General features: G+C 46.0%; 2 protein-coding genes across 4 annotated transcripts in view; one reads left to right on the forward strand and one right to left on the reverse strand.

The window, feature by feature from the left end:
• LOC135366576 (protein toll-like) overlaps positions 1-4,302 on the reverse strand; it is a 28,199-nt gene extending 23,897 nt beyond the window's left edge. The window contains exon 1 of one of the 3 annotated variants that reach the window (XM_064599340.1): positions 4,244-4,302. The gene's annotated coding sequence lies outside the window, so the exon portion shown is untranslated. Of the gene's footprint in view, positions 1-3,978 lie in introns of all 3 variants that reach the window. The other 2 variants (XM_064599338.1, XM_064599339.1) reach the window with 2 other exon arrangements.
• The window catches only part of LOC135367537 (uncharacterized), a 46,889-nt gene that overhangs the window by 7,653 nt on the left and 15,154 nt on the right, over positions 1-24,082 (forward strand). Inside the window, exons 2-7 of the mRNA XM_064600832.1 lie at positions 1,952-2,819; positions 3,966-4,534; positions 5,343-5,475; positions 6,338-6,650; positions 10,803-11,081; positions 16,772-17,477. Coding sequence (XP_064456902.1) covers positions 1,952-2,819; positions 3,966-4,534; positions 5,343-5,475; positions 6,338-6,650; positions 10,803-11,081; positions 16,772-17,477 — 2,868 coding nt within the window. The remainder of the gene's footprint in view (positions 1-1,951; positions 2,820-3,965; positions 4,535-5,342; positions 5,476-6,337; positions 6,651-10,802; positions 11,082-16,771; positions 17,478-24,082) is intronic.

Raw genomic sequence — 24,082 nt, forward strand, 5'->3', positions numbered from 1 at the left:
TCCAAAGTTAGAAAGGAATAATGAAAAAGTTCGTCAGGAAAAATCATGTTGACCTTGGTAGGATGCGTTGACCCTTATGACGTCCCGAAATGCTTGCGAACATTTTGCAGACACGTCGTACACTCTTAAAAATGAACTTCACCTCATAGCACGCAACCAGCCAACCATCATCTCGAATGACATCGTTATCTGCCCTGATTTGCTGAAAACGGGAGGCGTACGCCTTTTCTGTGACAATTATGAACAGCATAAGTGTCCCAGAAAAGGCGTACGCCTCCCGTTTCCAACAAATCAGGGCAGATAACGATATCATTCGAGGTGATGGTTGGCTAGTTGCGTGCTATGCGGTGAGGTTCATTTTTAAGAGTGTAAAAGCTTTGTACTAACACTCTTAGCAATAGACTTCACCGCATAGCACGCTCCTAGCCAACCATCATCTCCAATGATAATGTTATCTGCCCTGATTTGCTGAAAACGGGAAGCGTAGGACATTTTTTGTGACATTTATGAACAGCATAAGTGTCACAAAAAAGGCGTACGCCTACGGGTTTGAACAAATCAGGGCACATAGCGATATCATTCGAGATGATGGTTGGCTAGGAGCGTGCTACGCGGTGGTGAACATCTTTAAGCGTGACGTATGATGGTGTGTCGTTGAACTGTCGCCAAAGGAAGCGTGTCTGGCATATCGAAAAACAACGCTAAAAGCGTCAAAGTTTGACAATTTCCAGAAAAATAACTGCGCTTTCTAAACACACTAAATCTTACTGGTGAAAAACTGACCAGGTGTACATTCCGATCAGGGGCGGATTTAGGGGAGGGGGGGGGGGCGTCCGGATGTCCAGACCCCCCCCCTCAATTCCATACTTGAACATAGGATTCAACACTCTTAAAAATGAACTTCACCGCATAGCACGCCCCTAGCCAACCATCATCTCAAATGATATCGTTATCTGCCATGATTTGTTGAAAACGGGAGGCGTACGCCTTTTTTGTGACACTTATGCTGTTCATAATTGTCACAAAAAGGCGTACGCCTCTCGTTTTCAACAAATCAGGGCAGATAACGATATCATTCGAGATGATGGTTGGCTAGAAGCGTGCTATGCGGTGAAGTTCATTTTTAAGAGTGAATGGACCAATCCAAGCATGCACCTGGCACTTGTTCATGGCGGACCCCTCCCCCACCCCTCGGAAAAATCCTAGATCCGCCCCTGATTCCAATTATAAATATCGTTGCTCTCACTAAAAGTTTAGTTGCCGAAAAAATTCGGTAAAGTCGAGTAAATCGCTTAAAACGCATACTGCATGGGATAAATTTGTCGTGATGGTAACAGGCTAGCATGTATTACACAGTACTGTAGAGGAGCACCTCGGGAATGCATATACAAAAAATTAGAAACGTACATTTCGTTAAAATCGAGACTTTTTATTTTTTTTATTTTTTTTCTGCGGCACACCCTGCGCCGCACACTGTCACCGCTCTCCATTGGAAAGGGCAATGGCGTCCCGTAGTAAGGTGTTACTCGATTCTTTAAAAAAAAAATCTGACTCCAGAAAAAAATCGGAAGAGAGGAAACTTAGTTTGAGTCCTCAGCCGACTTCACGGTGCCGACGACCGACTAGGACTGTGCCGATTTCCGTCTGGAATGCCTCGGGAAACTCAGCGAAAACTCCCAGACAGCACAGCTGGTGAGGGGACTCGAACCCACCACCCTCCAGTCTACAGTACGACCCCTATGACGCTAGTGTGGTGCCCGATGCCCCTGAGGCTTGTCCAGAAAAATTCGTACCTCTTCGCGAAAAGCTGTTGATTGCCGTCTTTTTCCACCCCCATCCACTCCGCCGCATCTCCACCGTCATCACCAACAAAAACTTGCTGTTGTCGTTGTTCATGACGATGCCAGCGCTCGAAAAGTAAAGTGTTTCTCTTTCTGTCTTTTTTTTTTAGGAGCTGATCCTGAGCAATAATAACATCAGTAACATCTACGGGGTGACAAGTGCATCACTGCCTTCTCTGAGAAAACTTTCCCTGCATGATAATCCCATCGCTTATGCCACTGTGTTTGGACCGATTGAAATTCACATCGAAGAGTTATCCCTTCAAAACTGCAACATTTCCTTGGTCAATCCAATCGCGTTTGGATCCCTTGAACGATTGCGTACCATTAACATTTCAAACAACAACATATCCTTCATTAACGGCACAACGTTCCATAAAAAATCAAAACTGGTGACGTTTTCGGCGTCTCACAATTCGATCACGAGTCTGGAGGGGACCTTCAGTATGACGAGAACGTTGGAAAGAGTGCGCATGTCTTCTAATCAGATAAGCGACATAAGCAAGGCGTTCGCAGTGACGAAGTTTCTCAAGGAACTACGCATGAAGAAAAATTTGATCTCGTTCTTAGCCGACGACACGTTTGAGAATAACGGGAATCTGGAAATCTTAGATTTGGGAGAGAATCGAATTGCCTGGTTAGGGAAGAACTGTTTTCACGGTCTTGTCAGCTTGAAGAATTTATTCTTGGGAAGCAACCGTGTAATAACGTTAAACGGATCGTTGCATTCGATACCTACCCTTCAGTATTTATATATTCAACACAATCTGTTAGGAGCACTGGGAGATGGTGACTTTAACAGCGCTCCGAAGCTGAAAAAAATTTATGCCTTCTCGAACAACGTCAGCGATGTCCGTGGTGCGTTCAAGCAGCTTCCAAACTTGGAAATTCTTCTCCTTCAAAATAACAGCCTGACTACGATACATCGTGCCAGTTTTCCCACAGCTAGGATGGGCTTGAAAACAATAAATGTCGCCGGTAAGTAAAATATGCACAAGCACTTTATACCTGGTGCTGCTTAAAAGATTCGAGTCTTCTGAGGACGCTAAAGTCGTGAAGCACGTCGCAGCCTGTATTCGGGGTTCGTTCGCACGTTTATGGGCCTGAGGAGAGAGGTCAGCCAGGTAAATAAACAGGCAGCCAGAGGTCAGTCAGGTAAAGAAAACATCAATAGTGCTCTTTCAAGGAGTCGAGTTGTTTTGTGAACTTAAGGGCCCGTACCCCCACGCGGTACACATGTGCGGTCTGCCGCTGGGTGGCAACAGAGAGTGCTCGCCGCCCAGCAGGCGCTATCGCCTGCGGTTTCCGAGGCTCTCAAGATACCGACGCGGACGATGCTGTCAACGTGTTATGGAGTGCGTTAGTGCCCGGAAGGAAACAAGACTGTGATGCAATCTGCGTTAACCACCTGATCGGACGTAGATGCGCGTCATGCCGCTAAAAATAGTGCGTCGCACGATCGAGGCAAAGCAAAGGAACGCGGAGGCGGCTTCTCTCGCAAGGCGGCAATGATTTTCCGCTCCGCATACGCGTTACTGCCCGCTTTTGATGCATGTGGCTACGCGGCCTTACTGTAAGCCCATCGCAGACTCCAGTGGAGTTTTTTCGTACAGGGGTTTCAGGAGAAATCAGCACGGTAGGTTGACTTCCAGCGCTGGGCCACCGGCGGGATTAAAGATCCTGGCCTCGGATTGGTCTCCGCAAACGACCTCTCGCTACGATTGGACAAATCGTTTGAGGAGACCAATGGATGCCCGCTCCGCATTGTTGGTCTTCTTGAGAAGGAGAGAGAAAGAGTAAATTGCGCCCTCTTCCGTTCATAAATCACGATGGAAGCAACGGACAAATCCGGGACGTTGATCCATTGCTGCGGCAGCCATATTAGAAATCCTAAAGAAGCTCATTATACTTTGTGCTGTATTGGTAGGATATGCACAGTCGATCGCGCTACTGTTCAGTGGCAGCACAACAATATAAATTATACACCGGTTGTTCAAACGAGGCGTGTATATGACCACGTTTGTTTGTTTTTCCACCAGAGGGCAGGGTCCGTGGTGAGTCACGTGACAATGTCGTAAGTCATTGGGAGCTCTATTCCTTTTCTGTTTTCCTATTGCGCAACAGGAAACCCGCTAACCTGTGACTGCCAAATCTCCTGGCTCCTAGAGGATCACGCAGGAGTGTCGTTACAAGGCATTCCGCTCTGCGACACTCCTTCGTGGTGGAAGGGATCGTCGCTTCGGAACCTCACCTCCGAGCATCTGCAGCCCTGGCTCGAAGACTGCGACGACAGATGCACATGCACATGTCACGTGAATGAAGACTACGGCAAGGTGACCAATGTGGACTGCTCAAACAGAGGCCTAACGCGCACACCAGACAGGATTCCTTGGGATACACACCTTATCAACCTCGGACAAAATCGACTACGTGCCATAGGAAGTTTCCTCGCGGAAAAGGCGCCGTCCATGCACACTTTGCTCCTGCCTGATAACTCTCTCTCCAACATCGAAGTAAAGGAGATCCCCAATAGCTTGAAACGCTTGGATCTAAGAAACAACAGCCTTGCTCGACTTCCCACACCTGTTGCGTCGGAGCTGAACCTATCGGGCCTGTGGCTGTCTGGTAACCAGTGGAGTTGTGATTGTGAGGCGTACGATTTTCAAGTCTGGGCTCGTGTCCATGAAGATGTGGTAAGATAATGTTTTACAAGTTCAGGGGCTGGCAAACAGTGAAGTGGTGCGGTTTACCTCGTTTAGATGTGCGTATATATTAGACGGTAGATTATCATTTGGCTCAATCCACAACCTGCCCATTTCGGAGGGACAGTTATATGCACAGATTGCTCATGACCGTGGCAGAACTGGCAATGCATACAAGTGAAGTCACTGCGGTGAGCCATGTCCTAATGAGTGATACTTTTTACTTCACGTATATCTATATGAATAATTACATTACACTATAGGGATACTACCTCTACTTTGCTTATCTTCCACTTTTTATCTTATCTTCCTTATCTTCTTCCTTATATTGTTATCTTCGACGCATGTTCCAAGCGTCCAGGTGCCGTTTAATAGCTGCGCCAGGAACACGAAACTCGGAGCGTCCGAGAAAGAATAAGAGAGCTAGCTACTTAAAGCGCCCATTCATTCTTTTTTCCGCCACCTTGAAGACAATGCGAGCGCCTCTATAGGTAGTTGGAGAGGCGAATAGCTTCGTAACACGGGATCGCAGTAGCATAACGTTTTGATACGCATGTTTAGTACGCATAGGTCAGTATTTACAACGTTATTTCTTTAAACGTTTGGAAATGATTTCGCAACTCCTTTAATGTGCAGTGATAGCGGTGCATCTAATGAAGTTCGCCCAAAACGAAGGCAGAAGAAGCCCGCCTAACTTTTGAACTGTTTCCTCTGCTCTTTTCTAAGTTCAGGTGTTTCGCAGCACCAATTCAAATTACCCATGGGCTCAAACAGTGTCATTAACAAATTCTCGTTCCAGGTGAGGGATCCGATAGTATGCGTCGGAGGAAGTAATCCTAGTGTTTCCTGGAAGTCACTCATGCTGCTGGATCAGGTGGACCTCTGTCCGCCTGGTACATCGAACTTCGTTATATATGGAGTTCCGCTATTTGGTGAGTGTTTACAAATTCGTGCTATGTTTTCGGGGCAGAAGAACAAGACTTTATGTCTCTATGTCCTCTGCTATACGTGAACATGTTTGGGCCGCCGTTGCTCACGCTCAGGCCTTTCGTATAATTGACGTCGCAATGTGTAATAAAAAACGTACGCTGCCTCATAAAATGATACAACTTACACGACCAGGAGTCTAAAGTTGAATCGATGTGTAACCTCCAAATAAATGCAATGCACATTGCACTGGCTGACGCATAAACCCTCAAACACTAGCAACTTCACTTGCCTTAGTGCCGTGATATTCCGTCGCATCATATAAATGATCAATGTACCAAACGATATAAACCAGTAAGTAAACTTACTTAAACACTGAACCGAGTTCTAAAAAAAAATGATGTACCCCAAAAAATACCCTACGAACATGGCAAAAAAGTAAAGACGCTGAAATTCCGCAACCCTATAGGTGCAATGCACGACGTAGGCTTTTGCGTCTCACAAACGTGCACCAGCTCCCGTGGCTCAGTGGTTAGCGTGCTGGCCATGTCACGTCGAGACTCGAGACTGGGAGGTACCCGGGTTCGAATCCCGGTGCCGGCTGTGCTGTCTGGGGTTTTTCCTGGGTTTTCCTCAGACGCTTTCAGACATATGTCGGCACATTCCCCCAGGGCGTGAGTCGTGACGTTGCCCACATACGTGAGGCCGACAACGGCAAGCCCTATCGCCATCACCACCACCATCACAAACGTGCAGGCGTTTGATGGTACAATAAGCAGTGGGAAAAAAAGAGAAAATGACAATTACACCGTTCCTTACTATAGCTGTTACCTTTTCTTAATCATTACAGACCTATTTCCCTTCCAGTTCTATTAACCATTCTGATGACCGTCACGGTGGTGTATGTAAAACGAGAACGACAAATCAAGATATGGCTGTACGCGCATGGCGTGCGCTTTGTCAAGGAGTACGAACTGGACAGCGACAAAGTGTTTGACGTGTTCATGTCATTCAGCAGCAAGGACTTTGATTGGGCGTATGGCAACCTGATACCCGGACTGGAAAGGGCGGACTTCTCAGTGTGCACCTACGATAGGAACTTCAAAGGAGGCTTTCTACTCCAGGATATTATACGGGAGGCCGTTTCTTGCTCACGGCGTACGCTGCTCCTGCTTACACAGTAAGAAATAACGTCACGTTATTAGTTATGAACGTTCCGGAACACTTTTACATAAGGCAAATTGTGTTGCTTGTATATGACTTCTTTTTACGTCGCTGCCTCAACTAAAAAGGTGTAACAACAGTGTTGCGGTTGGTGCTTGCAAAGCACCCGTCTGAAACCTTTTTTTTTTTTAAATACACCACCCTGAAGTGGTGTTTAGACGTAGAATGTGACTTTTTTTGTAGCATGTGCACGGTGCTAAACTTACCCCATAAAAGAGTGTGCGTGTAACAACAACTACAACAAATAAATCAGAGTTGCGGAATTAAAATTCCGGAATTCGAATGATTCCGGAGTGATATGCCCCGTTTCTAGCGCACCGGAATGGACTGGGAATGGAGTTAAGTCACCAGCTGTTGGGAATGGAATTTGAATGGAATTATACCCCTGTCACACGGGCATTTCGATCCTTCTCGAATCCGATCTGCATCGAACTTCCCGAGCACGCTCGAGTTTTGACGCTGCTACACGGCCACTCTCAATGCGCATTGAATGGTTGACCTGTGCAAATGAATAAACGGAACTAATTAATATCGCGTTTCCTATATAACAGCGATATTAGTGGTAATTTATCGTATACCGATGTAAGCATCATTTGTAGCTTCGCGCGCATGTCCGTCTTAAGTTATGACAGTTCACCGGGGTCGAGGATGAAAATGGCGGCCGTCGAGCCGTCTTGAAATTCTCAATCCTGTTATGGGAACTGTCTTGTGTCAAGCAGGATCAAAGTTCGATCCTGCTTGGAAGCGGCCGTGTAGCACCATCCGATCTGCATTGGGTTCAAGCAGGTTCGGTCGAGCAGGATCGAAAATGCCCGTGTGACAGGGGTATAATGGAATGGAATGGCCAGCGAATGGTGTTAAATTGATGGCCTCCAGAACGCTGGGTTTTGAGCGGAGGCCACTCAAAGTAAGTGTCCTGCAACCATCCAACCGAAGGTCGTCTATAGTTTCGGATTACAACGTAAGAAAAACGTCCGCACTTCAGACGCTATATACGTGAAGGCAATCTTGCTCGTAAACAGTTGTCGCGGCGCTGGTTCTCGTTTTAAGATGTTGGAAACAGAGGAACATAAAATTCGTCAAAATCAAGCAGTTTATACGATTGTTTGTCCGTTGGCAGTTAGTTGGATATCTAGTACACTCTAAGAAAAAAAAAAAGGAGTAATACGCGGGGAGTAATTGCAGCTTCTACTCCCCTAGTCTGCAATTACTCCCCATTTTAGTCCCCTAACCCAACATTTAGTCCCGACATTTACTCCCCAGGACAGCAAATTGTCACTAAACTTCTTTGCGAATGGTCTCCTGAATGCGACAGCCTACGTAAATATGTGCCCTTGGTCAATTTGAACGACATATAAGGCTGTATAACTCAGGCAACGTAGCAATTTGCCAACCACACAGAGTAAGAAACAGTTAGCGCATCTTTCTTCGCAAACTGTGCCCTAGTATGGCGCAAGATTTTATATCACTCGATATATCACGGTTGACGGTTTGCCTCAAAGTATTTTCATGCATGCGCACCAATTATGTACCTGGTACTTTTACAACAGCGCGTGAAATGCGGTCTTCACCCTGTGACATTCATTTACTCCCGTGCATTTACTCCCGAAAGGGACTATTTTTTGTGGCAATGCAATTACTCCCCAAAAGGAGTAAAAGTACTCCTTTTTTTCTTAGAGTGTATCCCGTTACATGTTTCTTTTCTCTCTCTCTCTCTCTTTTTGCACTGATCAGTGGACCAGTTAATAACTTAGAGTGCATCACTTTAGCCCCGGAGTGGGAATGCATGGGAATGTCCTTTTCTTGGGTGGAATGAGAATGAGCCTCGCGTCTTCATTCCGAGGAATTAAAAGGAATGGAATTTCGACTCGCAACCACTCCTCGGAGCGGAATTGGAATTGAACGGATCGACCCATTCCGCAACACTCAAATAAATTAATGACAATGAATGGGGAAATTCGCCACATAAGTTGTGTGTATACCCTAGCAACACAAAATGTTGCCGGAACATTGTTGCAATGTTGCCCCCCAAACGTTGTCAAAACGTGGCTAATGTCCTTTTGAAGCCACGTCCTAGTAACGTTATATGCGAACATTTCGCCGACATTGCCACAATGTTTAAATTCGCTTTGCAACGTTGCTGCAATGATACTGCCACATAAGGACTACATGTTTTTAACATTGTTCCAACATTGCTGCAATGTTCCTGGAGGGCAATATTCGGTAAACGTTTTAGTGTGACGTTGTGACGACATGTGACGAAAAATGTTGACCAACATCTAGCAACGTTGCCACAATATTGTTGCATATTGTAAAACATTGCTCCACTATTTACAACATTCGCAACGTTGCAGCAACGTTGTGGCAACAATATGTGTTACTAGGGTAGGAGGAGACACTTACACCCGAAAAGTGTAAAAACAACGCAGAGTGCACTGCAAATATAGGTGGTGGATCTTTTTCACACTCGCGTCGTATCCTAGCGTTTGCCCACCGAGATATACGATCGGCGCACACTAAAACACAGCCGGCGTTATATTGGCGCCATCTATTGAATCTGTAGGGAACCTTCTTCCGCGCCGTCAGCGCCATACAGCATGTGCAGAAGCGTTGTAAAAAAGATCAATTCGAGTAGATTTGCACGTGATGTGTGTCAACCTATAGGACTGCGGATAATTTCTACCACTTGCATCTCTTAAAAAATGAACTTCACCGCACAACACTCTCCTATAGCAAAACTATCATCCGGAATGACATCGTCCTCGCCCCTGATTTGTTGAAAACGGGACGCATACGTAACTATGAGCGTGTTATGCGGTGAACGATTATCGCAGGGTGGACCTTGCGTCCTGGGCCGACTTCACAGGGAACTGTGCCCAGTGGTTTATCCAGAATTTCAAGCACGGATGGCGGACCCTATTCTGTGCCGCGCATAATAGACACAAATTAGGCTCCGCCTCCCGTTTTCAACAAATCAGGGGCGAGAACGTTGTCATTCGGGATGATGGTTGGCTAGGAGCGTGCTATGTGGTGAAGTTCATTTTTAAGAGTGTAGTTACGTCGTTACAACATAACATACTACTATCGACATGTGTCTAAAGCTGAAATCGCAAGGGCACCCCCGTAGGGGTTACACAGGTAAAGAAGTTAGGGGAGTGTCACTGAACATTTGAGGGGTTGTTAGAGGGAGTAAGGGGGTCTGGATAAATTACTGACTGTGACGACATTCGTCCTAAAGCGTTTGAAGAAAACGCAGGGAAAACACCCAGACAGCGCAGCTGGCACCTGGACTCAATCCCGGATCCCGGTTACACCCTGGGCTCGGATCCGTGTAGTGTCCGGGTGTTTCCCCTGGGTTTCTCTCAGACGCTTTTAGACAAATGTCGGCAGTGTTCGTTGTGAAGTCAGCCCAGGACGCACGATCACCCCTCCTATAGTCGTGATGTTGCCCGCACTCTTAAAAATGAACTGCACCTCATAGCACGCTCCTAGCCAACCATTATCTCGAATGATATCGTTATCTGCCCTGATTTGTTGAAAACGGGGGGCGTACGCCATTTCTGTGACACTTATGCTGTTCATAATTGTCACAGAAAAGGCGTACGCCCCGTGATTTCAACAAATCAGGGCAGATAACGATATCATTCGAGATAATGGTTGGCTATAGGAGCGTGCTATGCGGTGAAGTTCATTTTTAAGAGTGCGCTTGAGTGTGGTCGACTACACTCTTAAAAATGAACTTCACCGCATAGCACGCTCCTAGCCAACCATCATCTCGAATGATATCGTTATCTGCCCTGATTTGTTGAAAACGGTAGGCGTACGCCTTTTCTGTGACAATTATGAACAGCATAAGTGTCACAAAAATGGCGTACACCTCCCGTTTTCAACAAATCAGGGCAGATAACCATATCATTCGAGATAATGGTTGGCTTGGAGCGTGCTATGCGGTGAAGTTCATTTTTAAGAGTGTACGGTAAGTAGTCCCACGAGTGTGTTATTAAAGTATACACTGATGACAAGTCTATAGCAAAACTATCTCACACATCAACACCTGTTCATTGACTGAAATTAATTAATCGGTAACTGCCTCTTTTGTTCTTTCCAGGAACTTTGTGGAGAGCGACTGGTGTCGTTGGGAGTTCCGCGTCGCGCACCACACAGCTCTGCAGGACAAGATCAACCGGCTGATAATTGTGGTTGTCGATGAAGTGCCGGATGGTCTGGATGAGGAGCTCATACATTACATGCAGGCCACCAATTACCTGCGCTGGGGGGAGAAGCACTTCTGGAACAAGCTCATATACTCTTTGCCCAAGAAAGACAGAAATCCAGTTGGCGATCCCAACAGCACACCACTCTCAATTATAGCCAGGCCTGGGGATTAAATCAGTTGTCTTTCGTAGTTTATATGTTGTTTTAAAATCATTTCGAGCGTCGTCAGAGTACTACCCCTGCTATACCCCAGTCACTCAGGCAACCCCTGAATGGTCGTTGAAGCGAATGGCAACTGGAAATGCACGTAGCGCCACCCTGCATATGACGCGTCAACTTCTCAAAAGGCGTTAGATGCAATCTTCTCTAACATGTTCACACGTTACACAACAAGGTTGCGCTACGTGCATCTTCAATGGCCATTGGTTTTAGTGATTATTGAAGACTGTCCGTGTGGCAGGAGTATTACACGGGAAGCCTTGGACGACGGTTGAAACCAGGTCCCCCAAGGTCGCCATTTTCCCATGTATTTGTTCGTATCCCGATGCGTGCAATGCCGGAGGCCGCCCTTAGATACCCCATTGTTACCAGACGTTGGCTTGCGTGGATTGTAGCGCGCTAAAGATCCAGTTGAAGCACAATCCAAGCCAGGCCAAGTCACCAAAGGAGAAATGGACGACTGCAGCGCCTGCGGCGCCTGGTACGACAGGTACGCTATGTGATGCACGCAGCCGTGCACTAGATCCTTCCGATCGCTCAACACGTTTAAAAACGGGACCAAAAAGTGAAACACGACAGAGAAAGTTGTTATACGCGTTTTATTTGGACATATAAAGACTAGATTCATTCGCAGAAACAACAAGAACATTTTGCCGCTAAAGTTAGCGCGCTGAAGTGATCCGGAACAGCAACAGTGGGGTATCTAGTGGCGGCCTTCTTCGTTGCACGCTTTTCCGAGGTGAGTTTGGGGGACCTGGTTGAAACCAACTCCCATGAAAAACAAGCGTAGAGCCATCAAGCGTGTATCGTGTCAACCTGTCAAACAGCATTAGATTCAATGCCCTTTTCGAAGTGGACACGATACACGTTTGCTGGCATTACGCGCGTTTTTCAAAGCAGTGGGTTCCAACGGTAGTCAAAGGCTGCCCGTGCGACTGGTGTATAAGAAACAACAGACCTCTGGTAGAAGTGCAACAGAGCAGGCGAGCTGGTACATTGTAAAAACGACGATAAAACCAGAGACACGGAACAGAAAAAGACATTGAGAACGTGTCGTGTTGTCTTTTTCTGTTCCGTGTCTCTGGTTTTATCGTCGTTTTTACAACAGACCTCTCCCTGTTTGTTAGCAAGTGCAGTCATAGTGTTCGGCAGCGCCCCCAATTTGGTAGAGTTGAACTACGCCCGAAGCTAAAGGCGAACAAGGTCGCGCCCGAAAGCCACGGCCTTGAGGGGATTACGATGGTCTCTGAAAGGGACGCGACCTTCGGCCCTACTTTTTTTTTCATTAGGAGGCAGCGAACAAGTGCCCATTCGTGGATCCCAGCCATCCCCTTCCGATTTGTTTCGGTTTCAGTCTGTGTACCAACGTCATGATGACGTTTCTCGGGTAGAGGTCTCTAGTCGAGTGGTGCTTGAGTTCGTAAATCGTCCACCTTGTCATAGGCTCAGCTGCGTCGAACTAACGAAACAGTTGTTCTGGTTGACCACCACAGGTGAGGAATTCAATCAAACAATTCAAGAAAAAGGTGCTGACGTCAGCATTCGAACCTGGGCCATGGCTGGCGTTCGAACCTGGGCTGCGTTGGTGGTAGCCGAGGCCGTGCTGAATACTAGTAGGTGGTGTGTTCGAATCCTACCACCGGCTGTGCTGTCTGAGGTTTTCCCAGGATTTTCCGGAAACCTGCCAGATGAATGTGGGCACAGTTCCCCCTGAAGCCGGCCCAGCACGCATACTAACCCCCATTCCTCCTTTCCTTCCTGCTGTCCACATCTGTACGCCGGTCATAGCCACAGTTGCCTCGCGGTGCTAATACTGAATAAAAAAGTATTTACTAATATAGCCTCATTGCTTCGTTCCCTAAGTATTTGCGCTACAGCTTAGTTATGACGCATTAATACATTTTTCTAGTATCTTACCCATGTCTGCTATTAAGTTAAGCTAAGTTATTTATTTAAAGTTATTTATTTAAACGGAATTCCGGCAGATACAACTCTCAAACACTTTATTTTGCGCACCTTAACTACCCAGCCACAACTACGTCTACACGACGTGTTTGTTACGCGTAAGCAGTTGCTATCTTGTGACGTGTCAACAAAGACTGGAGTTATCCGAGCTTTACAGCATGGAAAACCCAGCTGAGGGCATCGATCTCCACACACTTTATCGCCACGACTTATAAAAAACAAGGAAACGACTTTCGAAAACCATGCGACCGTTAAAAAATATGGCTGGTTGGTGGATTGGTTGGATGTGTGAAAAAGAGGAGAGACCTTAATTCATTAGCCGACGAAGCCGGCCGTGAGGCCGACAACGGCAAGCCCTATCACCACCACCACCACCACCACCTTAGCCGACGAATTCGGCCAACACCAGTTACCAATAAATATGGTAATACCCAGGTGACGTAATCGCGGTTACATTTTACAGCTACTTTCACGAGAACGTTTCCCTAAAAGTAACTCGGCAGTGCCACCTGTAGTGGAAAAAAAAAGAGACTTGCTACATTTACAATTTACTTGCAGTTTTTGTATACAACCCAATATGAAGACTTGACGATTTCGTATGTTAGGTTACTCTCTCGCAGTTTTCGGCTTAAGCTCCCTCTCTGGAACATTATTGTTAGGAGCGCATTGACGAGCGACGCTAACAAAAATGCGAATCCAATCATTACCTCAGCCCTGGGGTATACTCAGACTTGCACGTGTCCCGAGTACGTACTCAAGATGCATTATTTTAAATACTTTTTCCGGTATTTTGACGCTCTACTCAATATCTTTTGCGATGAGTATTTTTAAAGTATTCAAATTACTTTTTTTTAAGTATTTGCTGCTCAGTACTCAAAATACTTTCATTCCTGGTCAAGCCGTATTCAGCACACTTCTCTGCCGTGTCCAGGTTTTCAGCTCACTCGAACTTTACCCCTCTTTTTTTTTCTTTTTACTTCGCGCGTCTGTGGTTTATCCTCGTGTATAATAGGCTTACTAACCCGACCAGCACGGGACCATGCGTGCTATGACACGGTGAATGTGTGATGTGTCCTGTGTGTGCCCCCGGTGATTCCGCCACTCTACTCTAACTTGGGCGCAGCTCTTGAACTTTTGACCTACATGTTGAACTCCATTATTATCTCTGTTCATCTCTGGACATCATCCTTTTGCGATTTCATCATATCATCGGATTGAACTTTCTGTATTAAGTGTACTGGGGTAGCCAGTTTGACTTCGTCGAAACTTACATCCCCATTTTTTTCTTTATTCACATCACATCACATCACATCACATGCGTGCTATGGCTTTGCTTGTCAATAGCACGACTCCATCGTCAGAAAACGATTGTCATTCGTATTGCCAGGTGAATTCTGGCGTTCATTTCCTTGGTCACCTAAGCAATAAACGCAAGCCAAGAGGTTGAAAGACCCGAGCTGACACACAAGAGGGATTACAAAGTTTTGGGTCAGAGCCCCATATCACCAAAAGTTCACCAAACATTTGTACAGCCACGATTCAGGATACGCGTTTTACGTACTGCTAATACTGAAGTACTTTAAAGAGTATCTTAAATACTTCTTAGAGTATTTAGTACTCTACTGAAATTACTTTCCGTTTCGAGTATTTTATACTCTATTTCAAATACTTTTTGCGCGGTATTTTGTACATGTCTGGGTATACTTACTCCGCATCCCAGAAGAGATTCTGGGATGCGGAAGGATACATGTGTGTGCCTTTTTGCGTGCATTGCCGTATTGTTGCGCAGTTGTGCCGTGTCTTGTTCACTTTTGTCTCTTTCACTTTTATTCTACGTTTCTGGTAATTGAGACACTTCCCAGATGTTGAACAAGGGACACATGTTGGATGTCACGCCACCCAGCTCCAATTTCTTGAAATTAACATGCATTTCCTCCTGTTTCTAAGTAACACCTTATGAATGTAAATTTTATTTTCATATAAATGGGTGCCTAAAAAATACATATTTATATAAAAGAGCATCGTCTACGCCTTGGTTATTCCACGGGTTCATGAACACTTAGAGGGTTGATAACAAAAGCGAAATAATTTGAGATTCGACATTTATTTTCACCTCCTCTGAATATCCAACACTATTTAGAGGCGACACACGATACGAGTTGCCATGTGTGCCTCCGCGCGAGTTTCATGCGAAGAAGGTTCAACATGCCGTGAACCCGTACAGGTACAGTCCATCCCCCAAGGTACCTACACATGTGTAACGTGCAGTAAATGCAATATAACCGCAGGTTGTAATGTAAACTGACCGGACAATTCAAGGCAGACAGACGTACGTACACTATCTTTCAGGTAAAAGTTAAGGACACGAAATAATAATTGTTAAAGGTGCGACTACAATTTAATAGATGATGTGTGATAAGTTGAAATTATTTAAGACAGATCTCGCTCTTTGCCAATTAACTGTTGTTATTTCGTAGAGTAATTTATTGCGTAAAATTACGTTTGCAGAAATCAATTTTGAAGTGGTCAATTTTTTTTCGTTAACTACGCAGCTACAACAATAACAGCAACAACTAAATGAACGACGATTAGACGAGATGATTCACCGCAACAATTGCGGTACCATACTACGCAGATACAAATCGACGACAACAGCTCTTTATCTTGGTGATAATGAATGGGGTCCAGCTGCACGCATGCAAAATATCTGCATTAATTTTTCTGTGAAAAGTGGTTCACGTTGAAGCGTTGCAGAAATCATCCTCTGTGCCTTTGCGTTCCGTATAACCGGTAAAATATGATCTAACGGTTGCAAGAACAACTAGCACTTGCAGCAGGAAACGCTCGATGGGCTTTCCCGGACAAGGTCACGTGTTCCGCACTCCGCATGCACGTGTGGCAGGTCGTTATTCGCCGTGAATGCTTTCGATGAACGTCTACGCCTACACCGGACGTTCAAGGAACAGCGTTGTACAGCTAGTTATACCGCAAGATTTTCGTCGCTGCCGTCATATTTGCTTCCGCCTTTCTCGTTAACCCTTCTTTCTTGCGCCGCGATCGCCACGTTGCATTAGCCTGGCTGTTTGTTGTGTTATCTGCCTCTTCTTTTTCGCTGCAAGAAAGCGTCGTCTGCTGTATTTGCTGCAAGAAAGCGTCGTCTGCTTTAATCGCTGCAAGAAAGTGTCGTCTCCTTTATTCGGGGCAAGAAAGTGTCGTCTGCTTCATTCGCAGCAAGAAAGTGTTGTCTGCTTTATTCGCTGCAAGAAAGTGTCGTCTCCTTTATTCGGGGCAAGAAAGTGTCGTCTGCTTCATTCGCAGCAAGAAAGTGTTGTCTGCTTTAATCGCTGCAAGAAAGTGTCGTCTCCTTTATTCGGGGCAAGAAAGTGTCGTCTGCTTCATTCGCAGCAAGAAAGTGTTGTCTGCTTTATTCGCTGCAAGAAAGTGTCGTCTGCTTCTTTCTTGCGTGACGGAGCCGCAAAGTGGAAACCTGATCGTTGTCGGCGAACAACATCCCGGCCTTCGCCCTCTCGATAACGCAGATAAGGCACACATGACTGCGCTCGGCGCATTCCAGTCGCTTCATTTCAGTCTTTATGTTCGCCCTGTCACGAAAGCATCTACATGTTGACAACACTGGGCGCAGAGCATTGTGTGCAGTACAGTATGCGTGTGACACAGTAGGTGTACGGCGAAAATGTTCGTGCTCTCCGTGATGGTGTTGTTTATCCACGTGAGATGGGACTTCGTTGCTACGGATACGCCTCCCAATGAGACTCAGTACTGCCACATCAAGACTTCTAATATTGGACCAACGGTGCGCTGCAAGGGCGCGCCAGACGTGGAGCAACTACGTCGTGATCTAAAGGAGCTCGATATACCTCGTCCGTTTTCGTTAGTGATAACCGATACCAACATAACAACCTTGCCCGAGTTTTCGTTTGCCAACCTTACACTGAAGTTCTTCAGAATGATCGGCTGTCGGTTAGAATCGCTTCACGAGGATTCGCTCGTTGGTGTGGACCATTTAGAGCTGCTAGACCTATCGAAGAATAGTCTCACAACGGTACCCTCCGCTCTCGCTGCCCTTAAGTCGTTGCAATTGCTTTATCTCACTTCCAACAGGATAACGACACTTGGTCTCGAACTGGCACATTTGTCATCGTCGTTGACAAGAATAAATCTGGACGGAAACGTGATGTCGTCAATTCACGAAGATGCACTGAAGAACATGAACCATTTGCTGAGGTTCGCTGCGACCCATAACAGAATCAAAAGTATTCCGAAGACCATGTTCAGTGCAGCGCCCAGATTGCAGCAGATCGACTTGCGCTGGAACCTCATCGAAGATGTGGAGAATCTGTTTGACGGGCTTCTGGAGTTGCATGTAAGTCTTTCTTAGCGTGAATAGGAGTGTTGGACGTTGACCAAACCGGAGAGTAAATATGAATTGGGAAGAGCCTTGCTACACGTGAACCGTATGGGTGCTCTATTTGCCGAAGCGGCCATCAGAATTCTTACATCACATTCACGTTCTGTAAAACCCATTGATGACTTTACACTGAATCGAGAGCTTACCGTAGTGACCAAGTGCTCCTTTCGAACGATAGGGTTGTTTACTTGTATCCCGATAGTATAGCCTCGTTACGAAAGTGAAACAAAAATGTATTTTGTGTACGACTAATATTACAGGTACGAGAAAGCACTATTTGTGTATGCCGTAAGTGTTCGATATCATACAAAAGAGAGCTGTGAAACTTCGTAAACACATTGTCTTTTTTTTTTCTTGTCTTTTCTTTCGTTTCGTTTCTTTCTTTTTTTTTTTTGCGCAACAACAACAACAACGCTTTTGTGTGCTCCACACACAACTAAAAGCTTCCAGGGTTGTGGCACCACAGTGAACACGTTTCGTTCGATAGGCTTTCAAGTTTCAAAGGGAAATTCATCTCTGTAGCCGCTGTATATTTGTCACATATTTGTCACCGACATTTTGTCAGTCAGTCACGCTTGCCCTTTAAAAACGTGGTATTGGGCTTACATTCACCTTAAAAATTATGGGTGAGACAAAATGGAGCTGTACTTCGGTTTTTGTCCATAAAGGTGGTCTTGTGACTATACGGTGTGTTTCAGAAATTTCAAACAAATAAGTGGAGATACAAGAGATTCGATTTACGAATTTCCTTGCTTCTACGAATTCCGTTCGTCGTGCAACGAAACACTTCCCATTTATTTCTTCCCCGGTTTATGAAGCTCGCTTTTCGAACTGTGAACGCATTGTTTAGGCACGTACCAACATTACACTCTAAAAAAAGCAATTTTACTCCTTTTGGGAAACTAAATGCATTTTCACACACAAAAAAAATGTCCCTTTCGTGAGTAAATGCACGGGAGTAAATGAATGTCACAGAGTGCATGGAGACCGCACTTCACGCTCTGTTATAAGAAACCCAGGTAGATATAATTCGTGTGCATGAATGAAAATGCTTTGAATCAAGCCGTCAACAATGATATATCGAGTGATTTAAAATCTTGCGACATAGATAGGGCACAATTTGCGAAGAAAGAAGCGTTAACTGTTTCTTACTCTGCGTGGGTGGAAAATTTCTAAGTTAGCTGAGTTATATACATAGAGCTTTCTGCCATCAAATTGGCCAAGAGCACATATTTACGCAGACTGTCGCATTCGCAAGACCATTTGCGAAGTTCCGTGACAATTTGCAGTCTTGGGGAGTAAATGCCGGGCTTAAGGGAGTAAAATTGGGAGTAATTGCAGTCTAGGGCAGCGTTTCCCAAACTTTTGGCGGTGACGGACCTCCGGAAGCGATGAGAACCAATTCACGGACCCCCCCCCCCTCCCCCCCCCCACACACAAATATACCGGGATACGCTGGAATATGGACTGGAACGCTGCACCTCCGAAGCGTTCCTGGTTAACAATCGGGAAACGCAGCTCCGACCTTCAGGTAAGCGCCCTCCGTGGCAAAAAGCAGAGTTCGTGCCTGGTGGCGCAGAAGACACCGATTAACCGCTTGCAACGCAATTGCATGTTTGTTTGCTCCGTTTCGAGCCAAGATAACACACTGCTACGTCATTCCGTACTTTTTCTTCGATGATGCACTGCTTGTCGAACTCTCAAGATTGATAATACCAAACAGAGGTATCATCTGTAGTGCCACCATCGCTGCAAGAGGTCCGCAGGCTGCCAAATATAAAATGCGCTAAACAGAGGAACACTCTCAGTCAGTTCGAACTCGAAGCAAAACGATATGACGCACTGTATTTCCCATGCTATAGCCAGTGCATAACCAGCAACCTCGTCAGCTGCTGCGTGCTTTCGATACAGCTTCAGAAACGATTCCGGACTGGTTTCTTCTTGTTTGTATGTGTATGATACGGACAAACGTGCATTGCAGGACTTTTCTATCAGAAATTAGAAGATTTCCGTTGAAGCATGCTTGTAGCAATTTTGGAAGTTCTGGGTGTTTGGAAATCGGGCAGCATGTACGAGCGCGTCTTTGTGGGGACGAAAATCCTCACTGAAATGTGAGAGACGGTCGCGGACCCCCACGGACACTCTGGCGGACCCCCAGGGGTCCGCGCTGACCACACTTTGGGAAACACTGGTCTAGGGCACTAGAAGCTCCCCATTTTACTCCTTTTTTCCCCTTAGAGTGTGGAAGCGTCTCCCTTTTTTGATCTCGATATATGAACTGGTTGAGTGCAGTCTTCCAGGTCACTGACACATAAATTGGTGCGGGGGGCGCAAACATGCATTACCCCGTATATCTTACTCTGGAGGGTGACAGATACGAGAATGAACTTTGTCTCTGTGGCATGCCAGCGGCTGTCATTTCGAGTGCAACGTCGCGATGGACATGTTACAAAGGGAAAAGAGATCGGCAGTGACCGCAGGAGAACAATGAGGTATCCGCCTATTTTCAGGAATAAATAAGGAATAGCAGTAACTGTAATGTCGATACGGGGGTATATGCTATAAAATGGCACGGTGAAGTTCCTGTCATTCTAAAACTTTGACGTCCCCCACTCACTGCAAGCCTCGAATTACTAATCTCTCTTTTTTTGAACGATTTTCCGAGACGGAACGCATGTCGTTCATAGATCGAGGGTTGACTGAACATTGAAATGGAGTGTATCTGGAAACGTGCAGTAAGCATTATTGAATCCTTCTATATTTCTCTTTTTTTGAATGAATCCAAGTCAGATGTTGACACGTATGTCCTCAGTATCGTCCCTATCTGTGGGTTGGCAACTTTGTGCCATTTCCACTTGCGACTCAGAAAGCTCCCAGGCTGTCTTTTCAGTGTGTTCGGAGAGGGTGAAACACAGTGTGAAAAAAACGGTTCGATCGAATTTTAATTTTTTTTATACAGGAAACAACACTTTACATTTGAAACTCAGCAGCCTTATCCCAACCTTGCCATACAAGATAAACATTCTTGAGCCGATACCCCGAGAAATTGCGAAAATATATCAACGGTTAACTGTGGGCCCTGGCATGGAGCAGAATGTCATAATCAGTGGGGAGGATGATACAAAGGGTTTAAGGGGAAGCATTAGTCGTGGAAGGTCAACTCCGAACGTGTAAAAGGGCTCACGGTGTCTACTGTACTGGATCACGCCATGGGACGTATCAGAATATTGCTTTCATACAGCAGTGCTAAATCAGTAGAGCTCCGGACTTTCGGAGTTTATTTTCTGGGAGGATCTTCGGAGCGTGCTTTTCGGAGTTTATTACTTCCTGAGTATTCGGAGTTTATTTATTGAGACAACGATTAAGAGACGCACCGAAAGACACAATTAAGGGGCACACATGAAAAGAGCTTACACACAGTTAAGAAATGTGACGTTTCGGGAGCCGTACGGGACTTATCAACAGAAACGATTGGGTCCCGAAACGTCATGTAACTGCTTTTTAAATGGCCTTTAGTCGGTCCGGGACATGCATTCCCCAGGTTGTCAGTCGTGACGTTGCCCCCCTCTGTCAAGCCGACAACGGCGACCGCTTATACTTGTGCCGCTGCTGGCGCTGTGCGTCTTGTTTCGATAGTAAGGAATTTCTACCTCCGGCGTTGTACCATTTTACGGTTCGGAGTTTTTCGTCTGTTACCGTTTGTAGGTGAGTTAATATCCGGTATATGGAAGGGCAAAAAAAAAAAAAACTTCGTTAACGAATGTGCTAAATAGTGTTGTATTAGGCAATATATGTGTTGTTACATGGAACGTTATCACGCGTATGTTCAAAAATATGTGAAGACGACATTCACACGATGCGTCTCTCTTTAATACATGAGCAAACGATGACAGAATACCGACTTCGCCCGGCAGGCTGCAATACATCGTAGTTGGCTTGATAAACCCTATCTTTCCTGGTATTGAAGCGCGCGTGTGCCAACAGCAACGTTCTGGCTGAGATAACACGCGGACAATGCACAGATAACAGATTTCACAAACGGGATTCACGTGTGCCATTCGTTTTATCTCTGTGCTCTGGTCAAAGTGCAACGCAGAGCATGCAAGAAGGATGAAATGCATGCCCTGGACTAACTGCGCTGGAGCTGTCACGTGACCAGTAGTTCGTCCCAAATCCGTGAGAGGCGATTCAATCGCGTACTGTCCAGAGCCGTATATTAAAAGGGAGTCTGGCCATTGGGAGGAGTCACAAAAAGAGGCTCGACCTGCCAATCACAGTTTCGCTCCTCTGATTGGTTTGCTTTTTACCAAGGGGGTCGCCATGACACCATACTGCCACCCAAAATGGCGACGAAAACAAACACAGTGAAGCGGGGATTTCGTGACAAAAATTTTCACAGACTAACCTGATTTTACGCTGCAAATGTACATCCTAATATAAATTTTTCGGAAATCAGTTTCAACTTATGCTCATCCATCGATATCTAACTGAAAATAATACGTTTTGTCGCCGGTGTTAGGCCTAGTGAACACGGCGATCATGACGAAATCATAACAAAAACGGCGCTGTGCTGTACAATCTTATTTTTAACAGCTGGATTTCATGGATATAAACATTCTTGCCTCTTATATTCCAACTATTCATGTACATTTGTTTAAAAATCATACCGACAACAGAATGTGTCCCAGCAGGTGGTTCTGCCGGCAGCGGTACAACGACGGAAGCAGACGACAATTCCCGACGTGCCTTACGCTCCCTAGGTAGCGCTTATCAAATTTGCACCAACAATCCACTACTTTTGCAGATTGCGAGAGGTATCCATTTCAATCCCATCCAATCCCCTTGCCACCCAAAATGGCGCTGCCCATGTTGGATAGGGGGGCAAATAGTGAGGATAGGCTGATTGATAGCGCCCCATATTTCAAGACTTCATTGGTCGGAAAGCTGAAAAAGTGGGTGGAGCTTCAGGTATGGGCATGACCCATTAATGGCCAGACTCCCTTTTAATATACGGCTCTGGTACTGTCGAGACGCAAGTAGCACCATCTATTGACAGGAACATCGGCAGGTACTCCAGCCAGCCTCCGCTCAGCACACCACTCATTCTAGTTCACTCTAGGTGCTTTGCAACTTTTTTTTAAAATTCCGTGTGAACGCCGCGAAGCAACTGTGGCTATGAGCGAAGTACAGACGTGGACAGATGCAGAGAGGACAGCAGGAAGGAGTGGGGGACAGGGGGGGGGTGTATGCGTCCTGGTCCGACTTCAGGGAGAACTGTGCCGACATTCGTGTGGAACGTCTTCGGAAGGTGGTTTGCAACTTCCTGTCAAAATGACGAAAGGGAAGTTGCAATGTCACGTGGATTTACGCTTCCGGTTCGAAGTTCTGCTGGAGTCGTATAGCGTCAGCGTGATTTCAAGGTAAAAATAAGCGGATGTTCAGCGTGTAACTGCACTAATTCTGCGGAAGAAGAAGATGATAAAAATGTATCGCGTACCCTGGGATATCCTGCGCATTCGAAAAAAAATATATTATCAACGTAAACGAGAATTAAACTAAGGGGTGCAGGCACTTGTCACCAAATGCCGTGCTATGTACTTACCGTGTTGACCAACTCCCGTGGCATAGTGGTTAAGACGATCGCTCTCCACGCCGAGACTGGGAGATGACACGGGTTCGAATCCTGTCACCGGCTGTGCTGTTTGCTAGGTTTTCCCTGGGTTTTCCGAAGACTTTCCGGACGACTGTCGGCACAGTTCCCCCTGAAGTCGACCCAGGACGCATACTAACCCCTCTGATCCCCACTCCTTCCTGCTGTCCTCTCTCCAACTGTCCACATCTGTACGCCGCTCATAGCCACAGTCGCTTCGCGGCGCTAACACACACACACAAAAACTTACCATGTTGAATTGTGCGTGGCTGTGATAACTTTGTCAACTCGAGACTATAACTCAACTATAGACTCTTCCTGAGGAACTCGCAAATTCAGGAAAAGCGTACTGAACGTGGTTTAATCGTAGCAATTAAACGTAGTATAATCAAACACTTTGTAAGAGCACCCGTCGTGTGGCTCTAAGAATGGAAGCAGGGGTAAGCAACAACAGTAACGCCTAATTCCTACGGGACCTAAGCTTTTGTGGAGCATGCCAACAGCGCGCAGGGGGCTGGCTATTCCCTTGGAGGCGTTGTTCCTGGCGAAAGCATGAGCAACCATTCTGCCTTTTGTTTGATCTTTTTACCACATGGTCAATCAGGGATCGCTTATGACCGCAGTTGCAACAGTTGACCACAACGAGAACAGCTAAATCCGTCGGGACTAAGCAGACAGAAAAGCTTGGAGCTGGTACTTCCGGTTATCTCGAACGAAACACTATCCCTATACGCTCAGCGTCATATAATATATCCCGGCTGCAAGTAACGGCTGCATGAATGCTGCACCGGCTTTACTCACATGCAGCGACGAGATTTCGACAGTTACACCCCCCCCCTTTTTTTTAAGAATGTACAGGGTGTTACCCTATAAAAGTCTACCCGCGCCGGCATGCCGTGCTCGCCAATTA

This window comes from Ornithodoros turicata, chromosome 8 (genome assembly GCF_037126465.1).
Source record: "Ornithodoros turicata isolate Travis chromosome 8, ASM3712646v1, whole genome shotgun sequence".
Lineage (NCBI taxonomy): Eukaryota > Metazoa > Arthropoda > Arachnida > Ixodida > Argasidae > Ornithodoros > Ornithodoros turicata.